The sequence below is a fragment of the Triticum urartu genome, chromosome 7 (genome assembly GCF_003073215.2).
Source record: "Triticum urartu cultivar G1812 chromosome 7, Tu2.1, whole genome shotgun sequence".
Classification (NCBI taxonomy): domain Eukaryota; kingdom Viridiplantae; phylum Streptophyta; class Magnoliopsida; order Poales; family Poaceae; genus Triticum; species Triticum urartu.
Window position 1 is genome coordinate 47,476,183 of NC_053028.1, and position 22,992 is coordinate 47,499,174.

Here is a 22,992-nt window from a genome sequence, read left to right on the forward strand (position 1 = left end):
ATAAAATTTTCTGACGGCCATTCACAAGGCCGCACTTGAGCTTCTCTTGGTAATTCATAGTCCGGCTTACGTATCGCGGGCCTGGGTCCTTGCTTCCTTGAGGAACCACCTTGGTCACTACAAGAAATATGTCAACTTGTGACCCTCACTATTGGCCGCTGAAAGGTCATAGTTTTTCATTTGCGACCTTTTTGTGACCAAAAATAGAAGGTCAAAAGCTGGCGGTCGTAAACTGAAATTAACGACCTTCTCTGTGAGAAGGTCGTAGATGTTTACGACCAAAACAGAAGGTCGTTGAACCCATGACCTTTTGTTTTGGCCACTGGCTGTCTTCTCAGGCCACATCGGATCCGACGTGGCAATCTGACGTGGCAAAATTGTGACCAATTCAAAAGGTCGTTACTTAGATTCAGCCCGGTCCAATTCGGTGCTCTACATGGGCCGAGCCCAACAATTCAGCCTTTTTTACTCATTTTTTACTATTAATTTTGGTCAGCTACATGGGCTTGGCCCATTAATTTGGCCTTTTTGCTTTCTATGATCTAGCCTTTTCACATTCTATATAATTTCTATTTCTGGATTTTCTTTGTTTTTTTATTACATTCAATTTTTAGATTATTGTAGTCAACTGGGTGCACATTGCTTGTAGTGAAAACACCAGTATACCAATCATCAAGTTTTAATTTTTCACATCTTGTAGTCAACACACCGATTCAAATAATAGCCAAACTCAGTTTATTACAATATTCCACACAATCACAATATACACCATACATTATTCCACCAATCACAATATGGCACTCTACAGGTAAAACTATCAACAATATAGCACTCTATATCATGGGCCAGCCAAGCCTACTACCATGCATGAGGCCACAACCAACCCAATAGCATCAGCACCGTTGGAGCCCTGACCAACGTCCAAGCTTTATCAAGCTCCCTGCAAATTGCATTTAGTGGCAAAGCATCAATAGATGAAGTTGCAAAATGAATATCTTAGGGGAAGCTACACTTGGCCTATACACGGGCAGAGTTGGGTTTAAGTAACCAAGTCATGTTTAAAAGAGTTAACTGAAGGAGTACAATTAGCGTGTAACCTGGAAAACATATAGATAGTACCTATCTTTCAATACATGACATCACATAGAAGCCAAATACTATTAACTAATAATTAGTAGACAACTACGTAATGGCTACCAAAAGCAAAAGTGACAACAGAAAGAAAAGGGGGACTAGGAGGCAGTAAGTAGAAGCAATCCACAACAAAGGAATTATGCAAATAACACATTGAAAATGGAAACAGAAGAAGATTGCCTATCTGTGTGTGTGTGTGTGTGTGTGTGTTGTACATAGCTTATTTCTTTAGCCAATATAGCCGCAGCATTAGCACAAATGCACAAGCAACATAAGCAGCAGTAACTACTAACTAGTGGATCAACATGAGCAGCCAGCCATCCACCATCGGCAGCAGCATAGAAGCAGCCAATAGCTAGCAGAAACAAAACTAGCATGGCAGCACTGCATTAGAGCATCAATAGCAGCAGTGCAGCTAGAGGCCTAGAGTATCAACAGCAGCAATACATCTAGATTCTAGAGCATCAACAGCAGCAATACAACTAGAGGCCTAGAGCATTAGAGCATCAATAGCATTAGTATAGCTAAAGGCCCAGGGCATCAACAGCAGTAGTACAGCTAGATTCTAGAGCAGTAGAGCATCAACAACAGCAGTACAGCTAGAGGCCTAGCGCTTTTCTGCCCGCACATGACCAAGGCGAGGCGTTGAGCCAGCGCATCTTGCTTCAGCGCGCATAATCAGCCTATTAAGCACGCCTTCTTGAACTTTGGCAACACATGCTTGCATAAACTCATGGAAGGAAGGTGACAGCATTTCAGAGTAACCCAATTCAAAATCAGAAGGTGTGCTTTCTACTCAATATTAACAGGGATGCGTGTACCTCTATGCTTTGGCATCTCAGTCGGAGGGGGCAAAAAATAGGCCAGCAAAGTGAAGCCATCTCTTGTTGCTTCATGCAAAGCTACAGCCAGCCAGGAAGCAGCAGCACCAAGTTTCATGTGATGGCGCGGTGGAAACAGCAAAATATATTGTCCTACAGAGGCATTCTTATCACCATACAATTATCACAACTAGTAATTGCAAGAACAAGAAAGCTTAAACAAAGGTTAAAGCTCGGTAACACCAAGTTAATGACAACAACAGTTTGCAACAGCAGCAGGTCAATAACAACAGCATCAAGTCCTGGGAATGCTTTAATTTAGTCCATTTTTTATAAACAAATTATCCTAAGGACGACATGCTATCAAACTTTGGTAAATACAGTATGAATATGACAGCAATAGCAGCAAGTCCTACACTAAAATAAGCAATCATGATTTCTAACAATAGTAATCATAAGCAGCGAGTCCTAACTTAACAGCAACAATGAGAAGAGAAGAGAGGAAAATAGAAGAAAAGAGATGAGAAGTTTCTGTTAATGAAAAAGAATTACTCATCTTTTCAAATGAATCAAATGAGTAGCTCTACACTGGAGCTCCACCACATCCTCTCGGGTGTAGGATCTCGTAGACAGCATAGGCACCACCAGTACCTTCAGATTTGGCAAACAAAATGGGAAATCAAGCCACTAGTTTACACAAAGAATAGTAACCGAAAGCAGAGCAGTAAAGCTGCAACATCTCATCGATGACGCTCCCGTCTCCGTCCAGCGCGAACCCGTACTCCATGAAGTGGCTTCGGGGCCTCCAGGGTGCCGGCTACCTCCTGGCCGGCCGGGACACACGGCTGACGATGGTGACGGTGTTGGCGCTGGACAGTGTCGCCATTGTCCCATGAGCCATTCGTCGTTGGCCAGCTCCTGCACCTCCTCCTTTGGCAGTATCGCCGTGTTCGCCAGCTCCAGGCGCCGACTCGGACCATAGGAAGAGGTCGGCAGCTGCAAGCATAACACATAAGCACAACACATCAGAAGCCCAGATGAACAAGCACTCTATCTATCTAGAAAACAAACAAAGCATCTCAGGGTTTAAGCTAGTACTAGGATGCAACACTAGTTTCGGGTGCTTCCTCTACAAACTTAGCAGAATCGCATAAGCGGATTAAAGCATAAATTAATAAGCAAGGCTAGTGACTTGGTTGTTTCCTTGGCATCGCTCATGATTTGCCTCTAGTGTTTGCCATACAACAACAACAGTAGTACAAAGATGTTTGACTGTACATGTGAATAGAGATATGACAATAGCAGGTATAGATAATTTGAGGAGAACCACAAGTAGTAGATATGACAATAGCGGTAGTACAGATTGTAGTAGTAAGCATGCAAGGAAACAAGACATGGGACAAATATTGGTAGCAACAAAACAACCAGGATATGACAATAGCAGTAGTATAGATTGTATTGACAGAAGCGGAAGCATGCAAACATGCATCTCATCCCAACCTAAAACTAGAAACAGTAGCAGCCATTCATTTTTTACGCAGGTGTAAAACTAAACCATAAGCACCGCAACATTTGCTAAACTTGTCAGCTTAAGAACTCTATCTCAAAATTCAGCAAGCGGTAGTCATTGCAGAATACCATTACAATGCTCAATTCAACTAACAGAATCATCCTGAGACAAGTTTATACGAACAATCAGGAACACAAAGTGCAGCACAGCAAGTCGATCTACCATATCTATCAGTTGCATCTAATTAGGCACCCCGAAACCCTACCCGACGGAGAATGGCCTGAACGATGAGATAGCATGTCCCTCCCTCTAGAGCTAGTCACAAAGTATGGTGAGAGGATTTACCTTCCAGTTTGCTTCCTATTGATTGCGCCAAGATGGCTCTTAACATTACCGTATTCAGCAACTCTAAGCTGGAAAAGGGCATATTCAGTCCTTCTGTAAATGTAACATCCAACCAAAACACTTATTTGCATCTATGAGCACAAAATAAAATGAAGGTATGTATAAAACCAAGACTGCACTTGGCAGGCAAGATCAACACGGTATTTCAGTTATAATTACTTCAATTTATTCCTTTTCCTGACAAAATGTGGCACCAATTCCCTACTTGTTTGCATTGTGAACATTATGTGGCAATTTAGTGCCAGAAAAGGGGACAGAAGACTAAACAGGTGATCCACAAATTTTTGGAATCCCTCCAGCTCCGTGAAATCCTGAGAGTTGCGGAGCTGGTAAACAGGCACTCCATGAATTTTAACTATAACTCCACCTGCTCCCGGACTCGAGCTGTGGAGTGGAGTACATCCGAACAGGGCCTAAATAAATAATCATGAAACTAGCTGCGCAAACAGGTAGCTAGTCGGAGCCAAACAGACCAAGACAAACAGGACGTAAGCTACATCCAAAATCTACCAATTCAGCGTTGAGGACCACCCCAAATGTAACTTTGAAGCAACACTATCCAAAATACAGTACCCGCCTAGCCTAGCTAATGAAGTGTTAAGTTGCTGCCAATGTTCCAAAATCTCACTGGCATCCATGCGTGATTTGGTTAGTATGAAGAAGAAGTGGGCTAATGAATAGAGAGAGAAGCAGAGTTAGTTACCTTCATGTCGTCCTCGATCTTGGCGACCTGGGACTGGATGCTGGCGACGGTCTCCTTGAGCGGGGCGTTGACGGGGTACTTGCCCTCGTCCCACATGAACATGCATCCATCCATCCATCCATCCATCCATCCACAGCAGATAAGCAAGAGCTGGCGGGCAGGTTTCGGAACCTGAAGGGCAAGGGATCGCGCCTGATGGTAGCGGTGGTGGTCGGTCGTGTTACCTACGTCTGCTTCGCCCTCACGTACGATGAATCCGCCAACGGCGGCGCCCTCGGCGGCCGGGAGCATCCGCCGCTGCTCACCGGCGTGGTGACGCGGTAGGAGCAGCAGCTGGCGCTCAGGCGCGGGGTGAAGTGGCTCCTGGGGACGGCGAAGCCATCGGGGGTGCCGGGGCTCCACCTCTCCACTGCGGCTGGTGGCAGTGCCCTCCCCCTCCCGCTGGTGGCGGTGCCGCCCTAGAGGTGGCTGCTCAAAAGGATCTATGGAGAGGGAGGGGAAAGGATGCCGGCGGTGGAGTGGAGGCCGGGGTGGTCGCTCGTGGCTGCAGGAAGTTGTGCCCGTCAGATCTGATCGGAAGAGACAGAGGAGGCCAGTGAGGTTGGGAGGCTCGCTTGATCTGTTGAGGGGGCGACTGGGTGGTGGAAGGGAGGGGCGGCGGAGAAGGTATCTAGATCGGGAAGGGGGCGGCGGCAAGGAGATGGGCGACGGGGGAGGGGTCGATCTGAGCTAGGGTTTGGGCTGCGGGTGGGGGGTATCTCTTTTTCTTTTCTTTTTTTCTTCTTTTCTGTAGATAGATGGATGGATGGATGTGGGATGGATGGATGGATGGATGTATGGATGTCATGTCATCGATCCGTGGACAGAGTTATGATTGGTTTAGAAAATCAGTGATGTAAAATAGTTTTCAAGTACTAAAAATAGAGGGATTTTATGAAGTAGCTATCAAAAATATTTTGCAAAAGGGCACCACACAAATTTTCACTAGAGTTAGAACACATTTTATGGATTAGGACAAATTTGTATGCATTTTTCATATTTCTAGCAATTTTTAATCATTTTTTGAGTGCTCAAAATGGTTTTTTTGTGAAGGAGCTACCAAATAATTGTTGCAAAATTGGACCAAATAATTTTTCTAAAATATTAGTCCATATTTAATGCACAATTGACCAAATGGTTGGGTGTCAAAAGCTTTTATCCACCTCTCGTGAAAAAGAGAAATTTCTGCCGATTCAGGTGGAAGCGGGTCAAATTTGAACTGCAGTTGCCTCGTAGTTTGCTCTTTATTTTTTTAAATCATTTCTAGGTACTTAAGTATCTATTTAATCATAGAAACACAAAAAAAAATCCAAGATTCAACCACTAGCTATGAACGGTCATTCCCGCTATTTTGACTGCATTTTGTAATAAGCATATACCATTCAAAAAAATCAAAAAATTGGAAAACCTTCGCATTGTGTCATTATATATGAGTAAGTTGCCAGGAAAAATAATAAACTTGTAATACAGAAATTATTTTTAAAATGTGTTCTCAGAAATGAGCTATCATGTGTGAAGATTCATGGCTTTCAACCCAAATGCTCAATCTTATGGCCACATTCATGGCATAGTTTGTTCAAATGATCTCATGTAGTGCACAAGGGTGCATATTGGAATGGCAAACAATGTTGCCTAAGGAAGTTTTCATTTTCTTGGCACGAAAAAACCATTTTCCATTTTTCGAGTGCCCAAAAGGAGGTTTTTTTGTGAAGGACCTCCCAAATAATTGTTGCAAAATTGGACCAAATCAATTTTCTAAAATACTGGGACATATTTAATGCATAATTGACAAAATGGTGGGGTGTAAAATTTTTTGATCCACCTCTCATGAAAAAGACAAATTTCCGCCGCGGTGGAAATTTGAACTGCAGATGCCTCATAGTTTGCTATTTATTTTTTCCAAAAATCATTTCTAGGTACATAAGTACCTATTTAATCATAAATTCATGGTTTGGTGGCGATACGTCAAGGTTTGGGCGGTGGCTGAGGGCCCCAACTCTAGAGGGCGTAAACTCGCATGCCCGCTGCGTGGTCACCGCGTGACCGTGGTGTTGCCATGTGTTCTGGGCGGCCTAGGCATGTCTAGTGGGTTGGGCACTCCCCAGGTAGGTGCTAGGAAGAAAATTACAACATAAGATTCTCACGAGGAGACCGATCGATGCTCATACATGAATTAGCAGCCAAGTGTTTGATTAGCGGTACGGGAAATGTACATGGCTAATGGACGTGAGTTTTGGCTGAGGATGATCAGTTACTAAGAAGACCATCTTCACAAATTTTCAGCTCAAAAGGAGGAGCCTAGGTGGTACTTGCTTTGCAAAGTACCACACTGGACATAAATAGGAATGTTGAAGCTGGGCTCAAAATAATGAATGGATTGAGTTGGCATTTGGTGGAGGATGGTTATTTGGGCATAGGAAAGCACTGTAGAAAATGGATACTATTTGGACATGCCAAAGTGGTACTTCCTTCACAAAGTGCTGCTCTAAACAGAAGAGGAAAATGATTATTGTTGAATTATTTTTGAACTAGGCAAGGAAGATTTTTGACATATTTGATGAAGATATGATCCAAACAATTTATGAGAATTTTTTAGGAATTTTTGGAATAACAGAAATATAGGTTGCTTCACAACCTAGGGCAAAAATTGACACATGAACATGACACATAGGCAAAATTGATGAGATGGCGCCTAGTCATCGCAACCCAGCACAATTTACAAGGCTATGACCATTTATATTGGTCGTTAACAACTAGAAATAAGGCAGCAGACTAGTGATGTTTGCTTTATGACCATTTCACGTAAGGAAATTATGACCTTTTTGACCAAAATGGTCGCAATGGTTTAGGGTTTGGAGCCCCCTGAACAGCTTTTGACCAATTGGACTCAAATGGTCATAGATTTATGACCAACTCTTCCAGGGTCACTGACAGAATGTCACTAGTTGACATATTTCTTGTAGTGGGTACATTTTCCTAAACATGTTTCTTCCTTTGAAAAATTTCTGACATTTTTAGTAACTCAAAATAAAAGTGAACCAAACTCAACAAGATTGATAGCAACTACTCCTACAAGTGCCTAGAGGCCATATGATGCATTAAAACTACTTTTGACCACATAAATTTGACATGCAAGCTCAAGAACAGGGTCACCTAAGCAGCAAAAAATTGCAATAATTAAAGCACTAGAACAAAAACTAATTGGACCATTGGAGGAGTCACATACCAAAGAGCACCCCAAAGCAGTTTTGTGAGTGGAGCTTTGAGCAAGGAGATCGAAAATGGCAGCAAGATGAGCTAGAACTCGGGTTTGAGCTGCTGGATGATTTTTTCTGGAGGAAGACGAAGTGTGTGGGTGCAAGAATAAGTGGAGGGGGCCCACGTGGCGTCCATGAGGCAGGGGGGCACTCCCAGGGGGTAGGGCGCGCCCTGCACCCTCGTGGCCAGGTGGTTGCCCCCTCTGGGGTGTTCTCACTGCCAGTAATTCTTAAATATTCTAGAAAAAATCATATAAAATTTCCAGGGCATTTGGAGAACTTTTATTTTCGATGTATTTTTTATTGCAAGGATAATTCAGTAAACAGACATAAAATACTATATTTGCTTTATTAAATCTAAATAATAGATAGTAAAAGGAGGGTATAGAAAGTTGTGCTTTCTAACTTCATCCATCTCATGCTCATCAAAAGGAATCCACTAACAAGCTTGATCAAGTCTTGTTAACAAACTCTTTCCGAATAACATGAAACCGGAGAATTTTCGAATAACACTAGGCTACCTCAATGGGGATATGCACATCCCCAACAATAAGAATATCATATTTCTTCTTGACAGTAGGAAGAGGAAATTCAAAACCTCCAATAGTAATTGTTGGAATTTTTCCAATAGAATTGATACTGTGGACTTGAGGTTGTTTCCTCGGAAAAGTGTACCGTATGCTCATTATCATTAACATGAAATGTGACATTGCCTTTGTGCAATCAATAACTGCCCCTGCAGTATACAAAAAGGGTCTACCAAGGATAATCGACATAGTATCGTCCTCGGGAATATCAAGAATAACAAAGTCCGTTAAATAGTAACGTTTGCATCCACAACAGGCACATCCTCACAAATACTGACAGGTATAGCGGTTGATTTATCGGCCATTTGCAAAGATATTTCAGTAGGTGTCAACTTATTCAATTCAAGTCTACGCTATAAAGAGAGAGGCATAACACTAACACCGGCTCCAAGATCACATAAAGTAGTTTGAACATAGTTTCTTTTAATGGAGCATGGTATAATTGGTACTCCGGGATCTCCTAGTTTCTTTGGTATTCCACCTTTAAAAGTATAATTAGTACGCATGGTGGAAATTTCAGCTTCCGGTATCTTTCTTTTATTTGTAACAATATCTTTCATATACTTAGCATAAGGATTTATTTTAAGCATATCAGTCAAACGCATACGCAAAAAGATAGGTCTAATCATTTCAGTAAAGCGCTCAAAATTCTCATCATCCTTTTTCTTGGATGGTTTAGGAGGAAAAGGCACGGGTTTCTGAACCCATGGTTCTCTTTCTTTACCGTGCTTCCTAGCAACGAAGTATCTCTTATCATAACGTTGATTCTTTGATTGTGGGTTATCAAGATCAACAGCAGGTTCAATCTCTACATCATTGACATTGCTAGGTTGAGCATGAACATGAACATCATCATTAATATTATCTATACTACTATATAGTGTACCAATAGTATGACATATGAGCCGTTGGATCTTTACAATCAGACGACTGTGATTGATTGATTTGAATTTGTGGAAACATGGCTTCATATGTGCCATTAGATGTGACAATCCTACGGCCAATATCCCAGGGATTCGCGGCGGGTCACCACTCTCTTTCCATCAACATGTGATGTGACTTTCACTTCTGAACTTTCACGTGAGAACCAACTAGCTTCAGAGCAGGCCATGTGAAGTAAATACGCGAGTGCATGCTAGAAGTATCTCGAGAAGTGTCGATGTAGAGGCTAGCTAGCAAGCAGTTTACCGTTCCAACACATGGAAGGAATCATTTTTTATTCTTCTAAAGTAGTACTACTCCCTCCGTTCCTAAATATTTGTCTTTCTAGAGATTTCAGTAAGTGACTATATATGGAGCAAAATGAGTGAATCTACACTCTAAAATATGTCTATATATATCTGTATGTGGCAGTCCATTTGAAATCTCTAAAAAGACAAATATTTAGGAACGGAAGAAGTACATGGCAACATTGCTTGGTTTTTTAAAGAAATGATCAAATAGAAAATTGAGATCTGGTTTTCCAACATGATGTTAATTTATTTAAAACACCTTTGTGATCGAGGAAACGTGAATCAAATAGAAATTATGAGTAAATTATGACTTTTTTAGAACAGAGTAAAATATGACTTGAAGGTGTGAAAAGGTGAATTAGTTACACTGAACTAATTTTCCCTATATTTCAAGTTTGCATTTAAAAAATTAAAAGATTTCAGAAACACACTAATAACATATCTTTTGGAAAAAAGTAAAGGTTTTGCCTAATGCATTCTTCATATAGAGAATTGCTACTACTGTAATTTAAAGTGAAGAGACTACAGAAATATCATGTTCAAGATTACATGACAAATTTACCAAAACATAGGTGCTCTAATTTAATGATTTAGTATTGTGACTATGCATAATAATCTCACGTGCAAAGCACGTACAAATTACTAGTATCACTAGGTTCATGTTCATTACCAAATTGTGTTTCAGCATCAGAAATAGAAATATCATTGGGATTCTCAGGTGTGTCAACAACAGGTTCACTAGAAGCATGCAAAGTTCTATCATTTTCCTTTTTCTTCTTCTTAGAAGAACTAGGTGCATCAACATTAGTTCTCTGAGAATCTTGATCAATTCTCTTACGGTGGCCTTCAGGATACAAAGGTTCCTGAGTCATTTTACCCACTCTAGTCACAACTATAATAGCATTATAATTTTTCTTATTATTTAATTCATTGAGCAAATCATTCTGTGCTTTAAGTACTTGTTCTACTTGAGTGGTAATCATAGAAGCATGTTTACTAATAAGTTTAAGTTCACCCTTAACTCTAGACATATAATCACTCAAGTGTTCAATCATATAAGCATTGTGTTTCAATTGTCTACTAACATAAGCATTGAAGTTTTCTTGTTTAACAATAAAATTATCAAACTCATCCAAGCATTGGCTAACAAACTCAGTAGATGGGATTTCACCCTTATCAAATACGTAGAGAGAATTTACCTTTACTACCTGTGTCGGGTTATCAAGACCATATATTTCTTCAATAGGTGGTAAATTCTTAACATCTTCAGCTTTAATACCTTTTTATTTCATAGATTTCTTTGCCTCTTGCATATCTTCAGGACTGAGAAATAGAATACCCCTTTTCTTCGGAGTTGGCTTAGGAGTTGGTTTAGGAAGTGTCCAATCATTTTCATTACTCAACATATTCACTACAAAAAAAAGACACATCCGTGACATTTTGGGCCAAACAAATTTTTTTCTGTCATACTTATGACACTTCTATGACAATAGTTGTTACAAAACATGGTATCATCATAGATGTGGTGGGGTCCTACTTCTATGACAAAAAATCATGACAGAAAATGGACTTTTTGTCCTGGGCGGGCCGGAGACGTAGATGCATGACATTCTTTGGGCCGTCCATGACAGAAAAAACTACGGTAGAAGCAAGGGCGAGGAAAATATCAGGGTGTTCCCGGTTACGATGGGTGGTCGGGGCCGAGCGATGCGCATTTCTCTCATACACGCACACGCGTGGGTGCAAGGCGTTGGGCTCTAACTGAACCCGAGTGATTGCACTGCAGGCTACGCGTTACTGAACCCGAGCGATCGATTGATGGCTGTTAACTGAACCCGATCGAGCAATTCCTTTACTACTGCTGCTAACTAAAGCCAATCAATGCTGCCTCTGGATGAACAGTGAGCGTTGTTGGGAGGGTTTGGATGAACAGTTCCCGGTGGGGGTGAACGAACAGGACCCCGTGGTGTGTCCTCTGGATGAACAGGACCCCGATCGATCGAGCCGGTTGAGGCTGGATGAACAGGACCCCGTGGAGGGCTGGATGAACAGGACCACCCATTGGAGGGCAGGATGAACAGTAGACGGGGGAGGGCTGGATGAACAGTAGCCCGTGGAGGGGTGGTTGAACAGGAGCCCGTGGAGAGGGCTGGTTGAACAATAGCCGGTGGAGTAGCGCGCGGTGGAGGCTGGATGAACAGGATCCCGTGGATGAACAGTCGCGGGCGGAAGCTGGAGGAGGTCCGCGGTGGATGAACAGTAGCCCGTGGAGGCTGGAGGGGGTCGACGGTGGAGATGAACAGTATCCCGTGGAGTCCCGTTTTGCGGTACGCCACACCCCTCCCGATGAACAGGACACTCGTTTCGACCATAGCACTCCAACACGAGTCCGTTTCCTTCGTTTTTCGATACGCCACACCCCTCCCAATCAACAGGACCCATGTTTCGACCGTAGGAGGTCCGTTTCCTCCGTTTTGCGGTACGCCAGACCCCTCCCGATGAACAGGATCCCGTTTCAAACGTGGCCGGTCGAACACAAGGCCATTTGTTCCGTTCTGTGGTACGCCAGGCCTCGTTTCCATCGGCTGTTCCATCCAAGCCGGTTGCCTCCCACGCGTTCCGTTGCCTCCCGATGAACACGCCACATTCCGTTGCCTCCCCATGAACACGACGACGACGCAGTTTCTCCGTTCCAACCTAGCCATGTACACGAGCCCTGGCCGTACGTACTCGCGAGTAGGCGTTCGAGACCCCGCCCGTATGTATGTACGTGGCCGTATTTACTTTCTTGCACCCTGGCCGCTGTACGTACGTGTACATGCTACGTGCGCGCCTCTACTACGACACGTGTGCGCCTCTACATCGACCAGTATGTATGTACACGTTCGCGACCAGAATGACAACGCTATGTACGCTTCGACCTGGTGGGTCCCGACTGTCAGGCACTTCCTTGCGTGCGAAGATGTAGCTGGTGGGTCCCAGCACTCAGGGGCGAATCATTTTTTTGCCCGGACGCACTTCCTTGCGTGCAAAGATGTTGCTGGTAGGTCCCAACAGTCAGAGGGGAAACGTTTTTTCGTGAAATACGGTTGCCCGTCCGGTGGGTCCCCACTGTCAGGCGGAGGAATCATTATTTTCCGCGTAATAAGGAGGCACTTCCTTGCTGCGGCCGTGGACCCAGCTGTCAGTCTCTCCACGTACAGCCCATGTCCGATGGAAGTCTTTCCTTGACCACGTTGACCACGCCGCGCCGAGAGCACCAGGGCAGTGGACGACAGCGAGGCCTAGGAAGGGGATGACACAGAGCCGGGGAAGACGCGACAGTGGATGCCCACGCGTAGAGGAGTATGAGGGTTCGTTGGTTCGCTGCGGTGTGAGGCTGCCGTCGCCGCAGAATAACATGGGGTGTGGGTGAGTAGAGGGATGGGCTGGCCAGCGGTGGGAGTAGTAAGGGACAGTGAGGCCTCCACGGCATCGCAGCCGACCGCGGGAGGCAGGAGCATGAGGCACGACTATCGGTGTCAAAACTAGCAGATCTCAGGTAGGGGGTCCCGAACTGTGCGTCTAAGGTCGATGGTAACAGGAGACAGGGGACACGAAGTTTTACCCAGGTTCGGGCCCTCTTGATGGAGGTAATACCCTACGTCCTGCTTGATTGATATTGATGAATATGAGTATTACAAGAGCCGATCTAAAACGAGATCGTAATGGCTAAACCCTAGAAGTCTAGCATGTATGACTAAGGTGTTGAGTATATCCTTTCCGGACTACACCTCCGGTTTGTATAGACATCGGGGGGATCTAGGGTTACATAGAGTCAGTTACATAAGAGGGAATCTTCATAGTTGTTCGCCAAGCTTTCCTTCCACATCAAGGAGAGTCTCATCCGGACACGAGTACAGTCTTCGGTCTTCATATCTTCACAGCCCATCAGTCCGACCCATAGATAACAGGCCGGACGCCCAAGGACCCCTTAGTCCAGGACTCCCTCAACCACCGGCGCTGCTTTGAGCGGCTGGAGCAAGAAGACCAGAGGTTGAAGAAGCACTACGGCCGTTGGATGAACATCGTACGGTCACTGGAGCTAGAATCGTTCATATTGACTAAGTTGACAAAGCCCTCCATCCCCGTCAACTTAGTTGGCCCACAAGTCAGCCTCCCACTATTGTGGGTCCCAGCTAGAAGGGGGTATTCATTTTTTGTGCGTAATAAGGAGGCACTTCCTTGCGTGCGAAGATATAGCTGGTGGGTCCGACCTGTCAGTGGTGGGAACGTTTTTCGCGAAATACAGAGGCCCTTCCGGTGGGTCCTAGCTGTCAAGTGGAGGAATCATTATTTTACGCGTAATAAGGAGGCATTTCCTTGCGTGCGGCCGTGGACCCAGCTATCAGCCTCTCCATGCACAATCTACTTCCGATGGTGTCGTTCATTGACCACGTTGACCACTCCGCGCCGAGCGCATCCAAGGTGGTGGACGACGGTGAGGCCCCAGACAGCAACGAGCCGGAGATGGGAAGACGCGGGAGTAGAGTCGTAGACGGAGAGGTGTACGAGGGTTAACTGGTTCTCGTGTGGTGTGATTCGGCAATCGGTGGAGAAGAACAGGAGGTGTGGAGGGGTGGAGGGATGGCCTGGCCAATGGTGGAATGGCGTTCACAGCGAAGAGTGCTAAGCAGAGCTGCTAGCAGCAGGAGGTGGGAGCAGGTGGTCCCGGCGGCGCTGGAGGAAGAAGGCGAGAGATTGAAGATGGATGTCGGTCGTTGGATGTAAATCCAACGGCTAACGATGTTAGAATCATTTGTTGACTAAGTTGACAACGACTTGCATTGGCTTCGACCTATTGGCCCACATTAGCCTAAAAAAATATGGCACATATTCAAACCATTTTTTCAGAATTTACAGCCTTTTTTGTGGGGTAGAATTTACAGTCCATTTGATCTCTCTTTTTGAATTACAGTCCCTTAGGTGGGCTGGGTGATAAATAATGTAGCGTCCATGTGGCCCATTTATATTTTTCCTAAAAAATTACAGGCAATTTGCAATTTTTCGAAATACACGATTTTGCTGGACTTATTCTAATTATAATGTTGGGATGGGCGCAGCAATTTTATCAAAAAATAAACAGGGACTGAGCATTTTGTTATATATATATATATATATATTTAAATAATAAGTGATTTATTATTACATTGGTCCTTAAATCTTACCAAGCTTTTGTAAACAATCACCAGGATTTTCATTGCCAAAAAAATCCAGGATTTTATTGTTAAGAAATTATTTTTATAAGTTAATAAGATGTGAGATGTTGTTTTCTTACATATGTACTAGGAAACATGCCCGTACGTTGCAACAGGAGAAAAAAACATCACACTCTTCTAACCCAATAAGCTTGACATAAGACCATTGTGCACATACATAGTCTACATTCTCTATTTCAACATGGCATCCCATTCGTGTCGTCGCTTATATTCTCTCTCCCTCTGTGCGTCTGTGATGTAGTTGCAATGAATGACAACACATTATGCGCTAAAGTGATAAAGATTAAAAATCTTATTTGCAATACAAATACCAGTGTTACGACATATTAAATTTGCACATATATTGTTTGTTTTGAGACATCCAAGTGCATATACATATTAGGCCTGTTCAAATGAGCGTCCTAGTATACTTATTAGAGAACAAGAGATTAATATTAATTTGCATAAAGGTTTACTAACACAGCCATACAAAACAACCATATATCAGTCGTTGCATCAAGAAAGAAGTGTTGAACTGGCTATGAGACCAGATAAAATTTGGAGGTTGTTAGTAATGTATGCCAATTTATTTCCCTAAAAAGTGTATGCCAATTTAGATTCCTTGATAGATTTTCTTTTCCCTCTCGTTTGGGTATCATAGATTGAAGATGGAACCCGGCCTTAACTTAGAAGAGAACCTGACCGCCTGATACTATCAAGCTCACTTCTCAAGGGAATCTCTTTCAATTTGGTGCTTGAAGAATTCTTTATGTTTTTTTTCTGGAAGCAAGTCTTTTCGCCTTTTTGCCGAGTAGGATGCTGAAGAAGGTGGTTTTGATCCTTTTGCTGCTGCTGCAGAGGTGCTAGTGCTACTCCTAAACCTATTTTTTGCCGGAAGTTACTCCTTGAACCTGATATGATTTCAGACTGAAGCGAGATGAGCTAGGAGCCTGAGACCTAGCAGACATGTTCTACCACTGGACTAAGAATTCGGTATTTCCCTGTAAATAATCGAAAGATATATATTAATGCAGCAGTGTTTGATGGCACAAAAATAGAATATACAAAGGGAAAATAGTCATGCACAATAGTACCTTTAAGCCCAAGATATGCATCCATCATCTCGTCAGATATGCATGCATCATCTAATCAGCTACTCCCTCCCTTACTACATATAAGTCCTTTTAGAGATTTGAATGTAGACTACATATGGATGTATATAGACATATTCGGAGTAGAATATAGCCAGAGCATTTAGCAAGCAATTAATCAATGGGAATCAAACATGCGCAACAAGATACCTCATACAGGTCCGCACACTGTTGCATAATCAACATCGATCAAACATAAACATCGCCTGTGCTCAATTCTAAAGACATATGAATAATTCTAAATTTACCGTGGCAAAGCACCATACATCAGAGGCAAACTCGATCAGGGTCCTCGAGGTCCCGGATGAGGCTGTCGACCCTGCCCTCCAACACGGCCAGCCTCATCCGGATCATCTGGATGATGATCTTCACCATCATGTACGCGCAGTCGTCGAGGAAGTGGTTCTGCCTGAGCGCGCCGTGCCGTGTGGTCTCCAACTCTCCACCGTGACGTGCGTCTTCATGCCGTCCGCGTTGACTTGCATGCCCTTGTCGACCACGTTGCTGTAGCCGCCGCCCGCTCCTCGCCTCGATGAACCACGTGAGCCAGTCGCCCGACCACGTGTCTGTCACCACCCTCATCCCCGGGTGCTCCCCCAGCACGATGGCGGAGATGAGCGCGATGAGGCGGCCCCGATTGATGGCAGCCCCCACACCGTCCACCATGCCGCTTCGGTCCACGCCTGTGTCGAACACCACGCCGAGGTCGGCGCCGCGGGTCAGCACCACATGGCGGGTCAGCGATATAGCCTTGCGTTCTCCGGGTTGGGCATATGGTTCGGGAACATGCCGTCTAGCTCCAGGTGCAGGCTGTCGGTCGTGTTGGTGCCCAGCTTCTCTAGCACGTCCCATGCAAAAACCCGCCGCAGCCGTTGCCGACGCTCACAATGACCTTGAAGCCCTCAAGCTGTGTGTCGCAGTGTGTCGGATGGGACACACACTCCTTGATGATGTCCCGGAGGTGCTTCACGTAGGCGCTAATCAGGTGGATGCGCATGACCACTGGAGGCATGCCGAGGCCAATGCCGCTGAGGCCCAGCTTCCTCGCGACCACTACCGGAATAAAAGCCCTAAGCCGACGTCATATTCTATGCCGACGGCTTTTTGTTGGGGCCAACAGCATAGACCGAGATATGCCGACAGCCTAGGGAAAGCCATAATTGCATGCCGTGTGGCCGTGGATCGACCGGTAGAACTTGCAACGGCACGCCGTGACCGCAAGGCCGGACACAAACACTCGACCAAACGATTGGCATGGGGTTGGCACTGAGGAGCCGCCCAGATCGAACTCGTGCCTGGCCCACGGCAACGGCATAGACGGCGCGCCGCCGGCGTGACAGTACCACGGGGTTGTTTCACCCGACTCTGACTCTTATTTGCGGAGAATGACCTTCGTGCACCAGGTCTTTCTAGGTGAATCTTGATGGCGCCAATTTTTCCATCGTGATTTTGTGAAGGCGAGCAAGGGCCGATCGTAATCGGTCAAAGACCAGGCAAAAACGGAAACATGCTTCTATTAAATCTTAGCCGATAATCTTTGTGGTAAACGTAAAATCAATGGATACAAAGCGATGACGTATGGAGAACTATGAAAGCTTCCTCTCTTTAATATTAGGTATAGAAGTATCTGTTAAATATATGATGACAATAACAAATAATATATAATAACATATAAAATAATTTAAATATATATAATATAGTTAGAAGGGAAATATAAGTTGGACCAGGCATTCGTATTTTTATATAGTAAAATAGAACAGACCTCTGCGTTTTTTTCAAAAAAAAATACATAAATTGGGTTGCCGATGTTTCAGGAAAAATAAAACCTTGGATGGGAGGTCCATAGGCCTGTTTATATTTTCTTGAGGGCCGTCATGTATCGACCGGCCTATGGACCTCCCATCCAAGGTCGTGGGCTGCGCATGTTAAAAAAGAAAGCCTAGACGGGGCAGCCCAAAAACCAGCTGATACTTGCTATCCCAGTGATAATTAATGATACCTGCCAGCTCCCCGGCTTCGTTGTGAATTTATCTCCTATAGTAACTACGTAAGCACCTAAAAATGTAACTATGTTGACAAACCCGTGGGCCCCAACATCAGTATAGCATTAGGAGGAAGTATTTTTTTGATGAGGCACTTGCTTGCGTACGGCCATAGACCTTGTGGGTCCCGACTGTCCGCCTCTCCATGTACAGTCCTCTCCAGATTCCTCTCATTTGTTAAGCATGTTCACAACGGCAGACAGCGGCGTCGCAGCGAGCGCACAAAGGCGCAGGAGAATATCTGACCACCTGAGGAAGTCCCTTATTAGTAACGAAACAACTGAACTAGCCTAGTGGCCGGGTGACACTACCCGACAGCTGTTCCGCCCGGGTTCGATTCCACCTATGCAGAGAAAATATCTCCAATTTTTTTGCCTCTGCCTTTATTGACATGTGGGTCCCAATTGTCATCTACGCACACCACGTCTAACACTTGCCAAAACTTCGTCCCTCGTTTTTTCTGTTTTTCGCACACTCGACATTGTGTGGGCATCTTGAAAGTAGCATATCTTTTTGATTGTGCATCATATGAAGATGTGCTATGCATGAATGTTGATCAGCAAGATGTTAACTGGCTGGTAGTTCCAGTTTTGACCATGAATAAAACTTCCAGCATGATGTTAACACTGTTTGAAAAGGCCGTGTTAATATAAATGCTTTGCGTCTGAAAGTTGCAGTTTCTTATCTGAAACTGAACTTGGAGTTTCTTATCTGAAACCGAAACTTGCAGTTTCTTCTCTGAGAATCACCTGTCAGCGACCGAAAGGCAGGGGAACCTCTCCTTTCCATCGTCTCCATTCCAAAACCACCGTCTTGTCTCTCCCTCTTCTCCATTTCAAAACCAACCCCTCTCCTCTCCATCATCTCCATTTCAAAACCACCGTCTCGCCTCTCCATCTTCTCGATTGCAAGACCATCGTCTCTCCTCCCATCTTCCAAAGCTAGCACTGGACCACTCAGAAGGACATCTATGGAGGAGATGCAGCAGCGAATCAGGCAGATCGTCGGCGGCGACCAGGCAAAGTTAGCCAGGTTGAAGGAGATCCTTACTTGGTTTGACAATGAGTGGGTGATTTCAAGGACGGTGAGGGCCATGTGGCAGTGTATGCGAAAGAGCGAGACGATGGCGATGTACTCCTCGGCGGCAGTCACGCCGCAGTCCTTCGAGTTCATCGAGTATCTCCTCTGGGCGATGGAGCAGACAGATTCACCCGAGGCGAGAGTCAGGCGGAGGTGGTGGGTGAGGGAGTCCTGGATTAGGGGGTCTCCGGACAGCCGGACTATATCCTTTGGCCGGACTGTTGGACTATGAAGATACGAGATTGAAGACTTCGTCCCGTGTCCGGATGGGACTCTACTTCGCGTGGAAGGCGAGCTAGGCAATACGGATATTTATATCTCCTCCTTTGTAACCGACCTTGTGTAACCCTAGCCCCCTCCGGTGTCTATATAAACCGGAGGGTTTTAGTCCGTAGGACAACATACAATCATACCATAGGCTAGCTTCTAGGTTTAGCCTCTCCGATCCCGTGGTAGATCAACTCTTGTACTACTCATATTGTCAAGAATAATCAAGCAGGACGTAGGGTTTTACCTCCATTAAGAGGGCCCGAACCTGGGTAAAACATCGTGTCCCCTGCCTCCTGTTACCATCCGCCTTAGACGCACAGTTCGGGACCCCCTACCAGAGATCCGCCGGTTTTGCCACTGACATTGCTGCTTTCATTGAGAGTTCATCTGTGTTGTCATCATTAGGCTTGATGGCTCCTTCAATCATCGATAGCGATGCAGTCCAGGGTGAGACTTTTCTCCCCTGATAGATCTTTGTATTCGGCGGCTTTGCACTGCGGGCCAACTCGCTTGGCCATCTGGAGCAGATCGAGAGTTACGCCCCTGGCCACCAGGTCAGGTTTGGAAGCTTAAACTATACGGCCGAAATCCGCGGAGACTTGATCTTCGACGGATTCGAGCCCCTGCCTAGTGCGCCACACGGTCACGATGAGCATGATTTAGCTCTACCATCGGACAATGTTTAGGAGATCGCGCCGGCAATCGCTCCGACCCTCAATTCGGAGCCAGTTGCGCAATCCATGGACGGGTGGATAGACCCCGCCACGGAGGCCATATCCTCAGTGATGATCGAGCCAAATATCGACCTTACCCTTCATGAGAGCCGTGATGCCGAGCTGCCAGATCCTTCCCCGGCCACAGACTCCGAACCGCTTGCGCCCGTGTCTATCGAATCCGACTGGGCGCCGATCATGGAGTTTACCTCCGCGGATATCTTTCAGCACTCGCCCTTCGGCGACATACTGAACTCATTAAGGTCTCTCCTTGTCAGGAGAGTCCTGGCCGAACTATGTCCGGCAGGATTGGGGTGCGCATGACGAAGAAATTCGCCGCCCACCCACCACCCACTTAGTAGCCACTATCGATGATTTGACCGACATGCTCAACTTCGACTCCGAAGACATCGACGATGTAGGAGGCGAACAAGAACCACTGCCCACAGGGCACTAGACAGCCACCTCGTCATATGACATATATATGGTGGACACACCCAAAGAAGGCAATAGCGCTGGGACAGCGGAGGATGACCCCTCCAAGAAGCAACCCAAGCGCCGACGTCAGCGGCGCCGCTCTAAGTCTCGCCAAAGCAAAAGCGGTGACACCGACATAGGAGATAATAGCACTCCGGACAGTGCCGAAGACGACAACAATCCCCTCCAGCAAGATTTAGGGCAGGAGGATGGAGAAGCCAGCCCTCCCGAGAGAGCGGCAGATGGAGAAGCGGAGGATGATAATTACATGCCTCCCTCCGAAGACGAGGCAAGCCTCGACGATGACGAATTTTTCGTGCCTGAGGATCCCGTCGAACAAGAGCGCTTCAAGCGCCGGCTTATAGCCACGGCAGATAGCCTTAAGAAAAAGCAACAGCAGCTTCAAGCTGATCAAGATTTGCTAGCTGACAGATGGACTGAAGTCCTTGCGCCCGAGGAATATAAACTCGAACGCCCCTCCAAGAGTAACCCAAAGCGCAGGTTGCTACCCCGACTGGAGGAGGAAGCACCAAAACCTACATCTCCAGCGTATGACATGGTTGATCGGCCACCTCGTGGCCGCGACAAAGAGGCATTTCAGCCAAAAGCTCAGCCCGCACCCCGACGCCACTCAAATAAAAATGTCAAGGCATGGGGAAATACGCCAGACCTGCGAGACATATTGGAGGACAAAGCAAAACACGCTAGAACGATCTACGGATCACGAGGGCGCGCCACTATGCGAGACGATAACCGTCACGCCAGATACAGTAAAAGTAAATCCGGCCGGGCCGAACACAGCGGACAAGACTCATTTGAGCTGCGTCACGATATAGCCCAGTACAGAGGCGCTACACACCCCCTATGCTTCACATACGAAGTAATGGATCACCAAATCCCAGAGGGTTTCAAACCCGTAAATATCGAATCATACGACGGCACAACAGATCCTCCTGTATGGATCAAGGACTTCCTCTTACACATCCACATGGCCCGCGGTGATCATCTACACGCCATCAAATACCTCCCACTCAAGCTCAAAGGACCAGCTCGACATTGGCTCAACAGCCTGCCAGCAGAATCCATTGGCTGTTGGGAAGATCTAGAAGCCGCATTCCTCAACAACTTCCAGGGCACTTATGTGCGACCACCAGATGCCGATGACTTGAACCACATAATTCAGCAGCCAGAGGAATCGGCCAGGCAATTCTAGAGACGGTTCCTGACAAAGAAAAACCAAATTGTCGACTGTCCGGATGCAGAGGCCCTAGCAGCTTTTAAGCACAACATCCGCGATGAGTGGCTCGCCCGGCACCTCGGCCAAGAAAAGCCGAAATCTATGGCAGCCCTCATGACACTCATGACCCGTTTTTGCGCGGGAGAAGACAGCTGGCTGGCTCACAGCAATAACATATCAAAGAACCATGTTACTTCGAATACCAAGGATGGCAATGGCAGGTCACGTCGCAACAAACACAAGCGCCACATTAACAGCGACAATAATGAGGATACGACAGTCAATGCCGGATTCAAATGCTCTAAACCCGGTCAGCGGAAAAAGGCATTCAAAAGAAGCACTCCGGGCCCGTCCAGTTTGGGCCGTATACTCGATCGCTCGTGTCAAATACACGGCACCCCCGATAAGTCAGCCAACCACACCAACAGGGATTGTTGGGTTTTCAAACAGGCCGGCAAGTTAAATGCCGAAAACAAAGATAAGGGGTCACATAGAGATGACGAGGAGGAGCCCCGGCAGCCGAACACCGGAGGACAGAAGAGGTTCCCCCCACAAGTGCGGACGGTGAACATGACATACGCAACCCACATCCCCAAGAGGGAGCGGAAGCATGCGCTAAGGGACGTATATGCGTTGGAGCCAGTCGCCACAAAGTTCAACCCATGGTCCTCTTGTCCGATCACCTTCGATCACAGGGACCACCCCACTAGTATCTGTCATGGCGGATTCGCCGCACTGATCCTAGACCCAAAAATTGACAGATTTCACCTCACTCGAGTCCTTATGGATGGCGGCAGCAGCCTGAACCTGCTTTATCAGGACACAGTGTGCAAAATGGGTATAGACCCCTCAAGGATCAAACCCACAAAAACGACCTTTAAAGGCGTCATACCAGGTGTAGAGGCCCATTGCACAGGCTCAGTCACACTGGAAGTGGTCTTCGGATCCCCGGATAACTTCCGAAGCGAGGAGTTAATCTTCGATATAATCCCGTTCCGCAGTGGCTATCATGCACTGCTCGGGCGAACCGCATTTGCGAGATTCAATGCGGTACCGCATTATGCATACCTCAAGCTCAAGATGCCAGGACCTCGGGG

The 22,992-nt window shown here is 45.9% G+C and overlaps 1 protein-coding gene and 1 pseudogene across 3 annotated transcripts; both read right to left on the reverse strand.

Annotated features, from left to right (window-relative positions):
- Window positions 1-673: 673 nt before the first annotated feature.
- LOC125525329 lies at window positions 674-5,309 on the reverse strand. Of its 3 annotated transcripts, none has more exons than XR_007291252.1 (5): window positions 4,574-5,297; window positions 3,811-3,903; window positions 2,693-2,951; window positions 1,956-2,606; window positions 674-940 (listed from the first exon to the last, which is right to left on the reverse strand). XR_007291252.1 is itself a non-coding variant. In XM_048690330.1 (4 exons), exons 1-3 carry the CDS (start codon window positions 4,862-4,864, stop codon window positions 2,696-2,698), a joined length of 615 nt encoding a protein of 204 aa, XP_048546287.1. In that variant the 5' UTR covers window positions 4,865-5,309; the 3' UTR covers window positions 2,496-2,606; window position 2,695. The 3 variants fall into 3 exon arrangements, 1 of the variants encoding a protein (XP_048546287.1); XR_007291253.1 differs by having other exon boundaries at window positions 675-940; window positions 3,811-3,873; XM_048690330.1 differs by lacking the exon at window positions 674-940 and having other exon boundaries at window positions 2,496-2,606; window positions 2,695-2,951; window positions 3,811-3,878; window positions 4,574-5,309.
- Window positions 5,310-16,343: 11,034 nt separating this feature from the next.
- Window positions 16,344-17,391, reverse strand: LOC125518297 (annotated as a pseudogene).
- Between the last annotated feature and the right edge of the window lie 5,601 nt (window positions 17,392-22,992).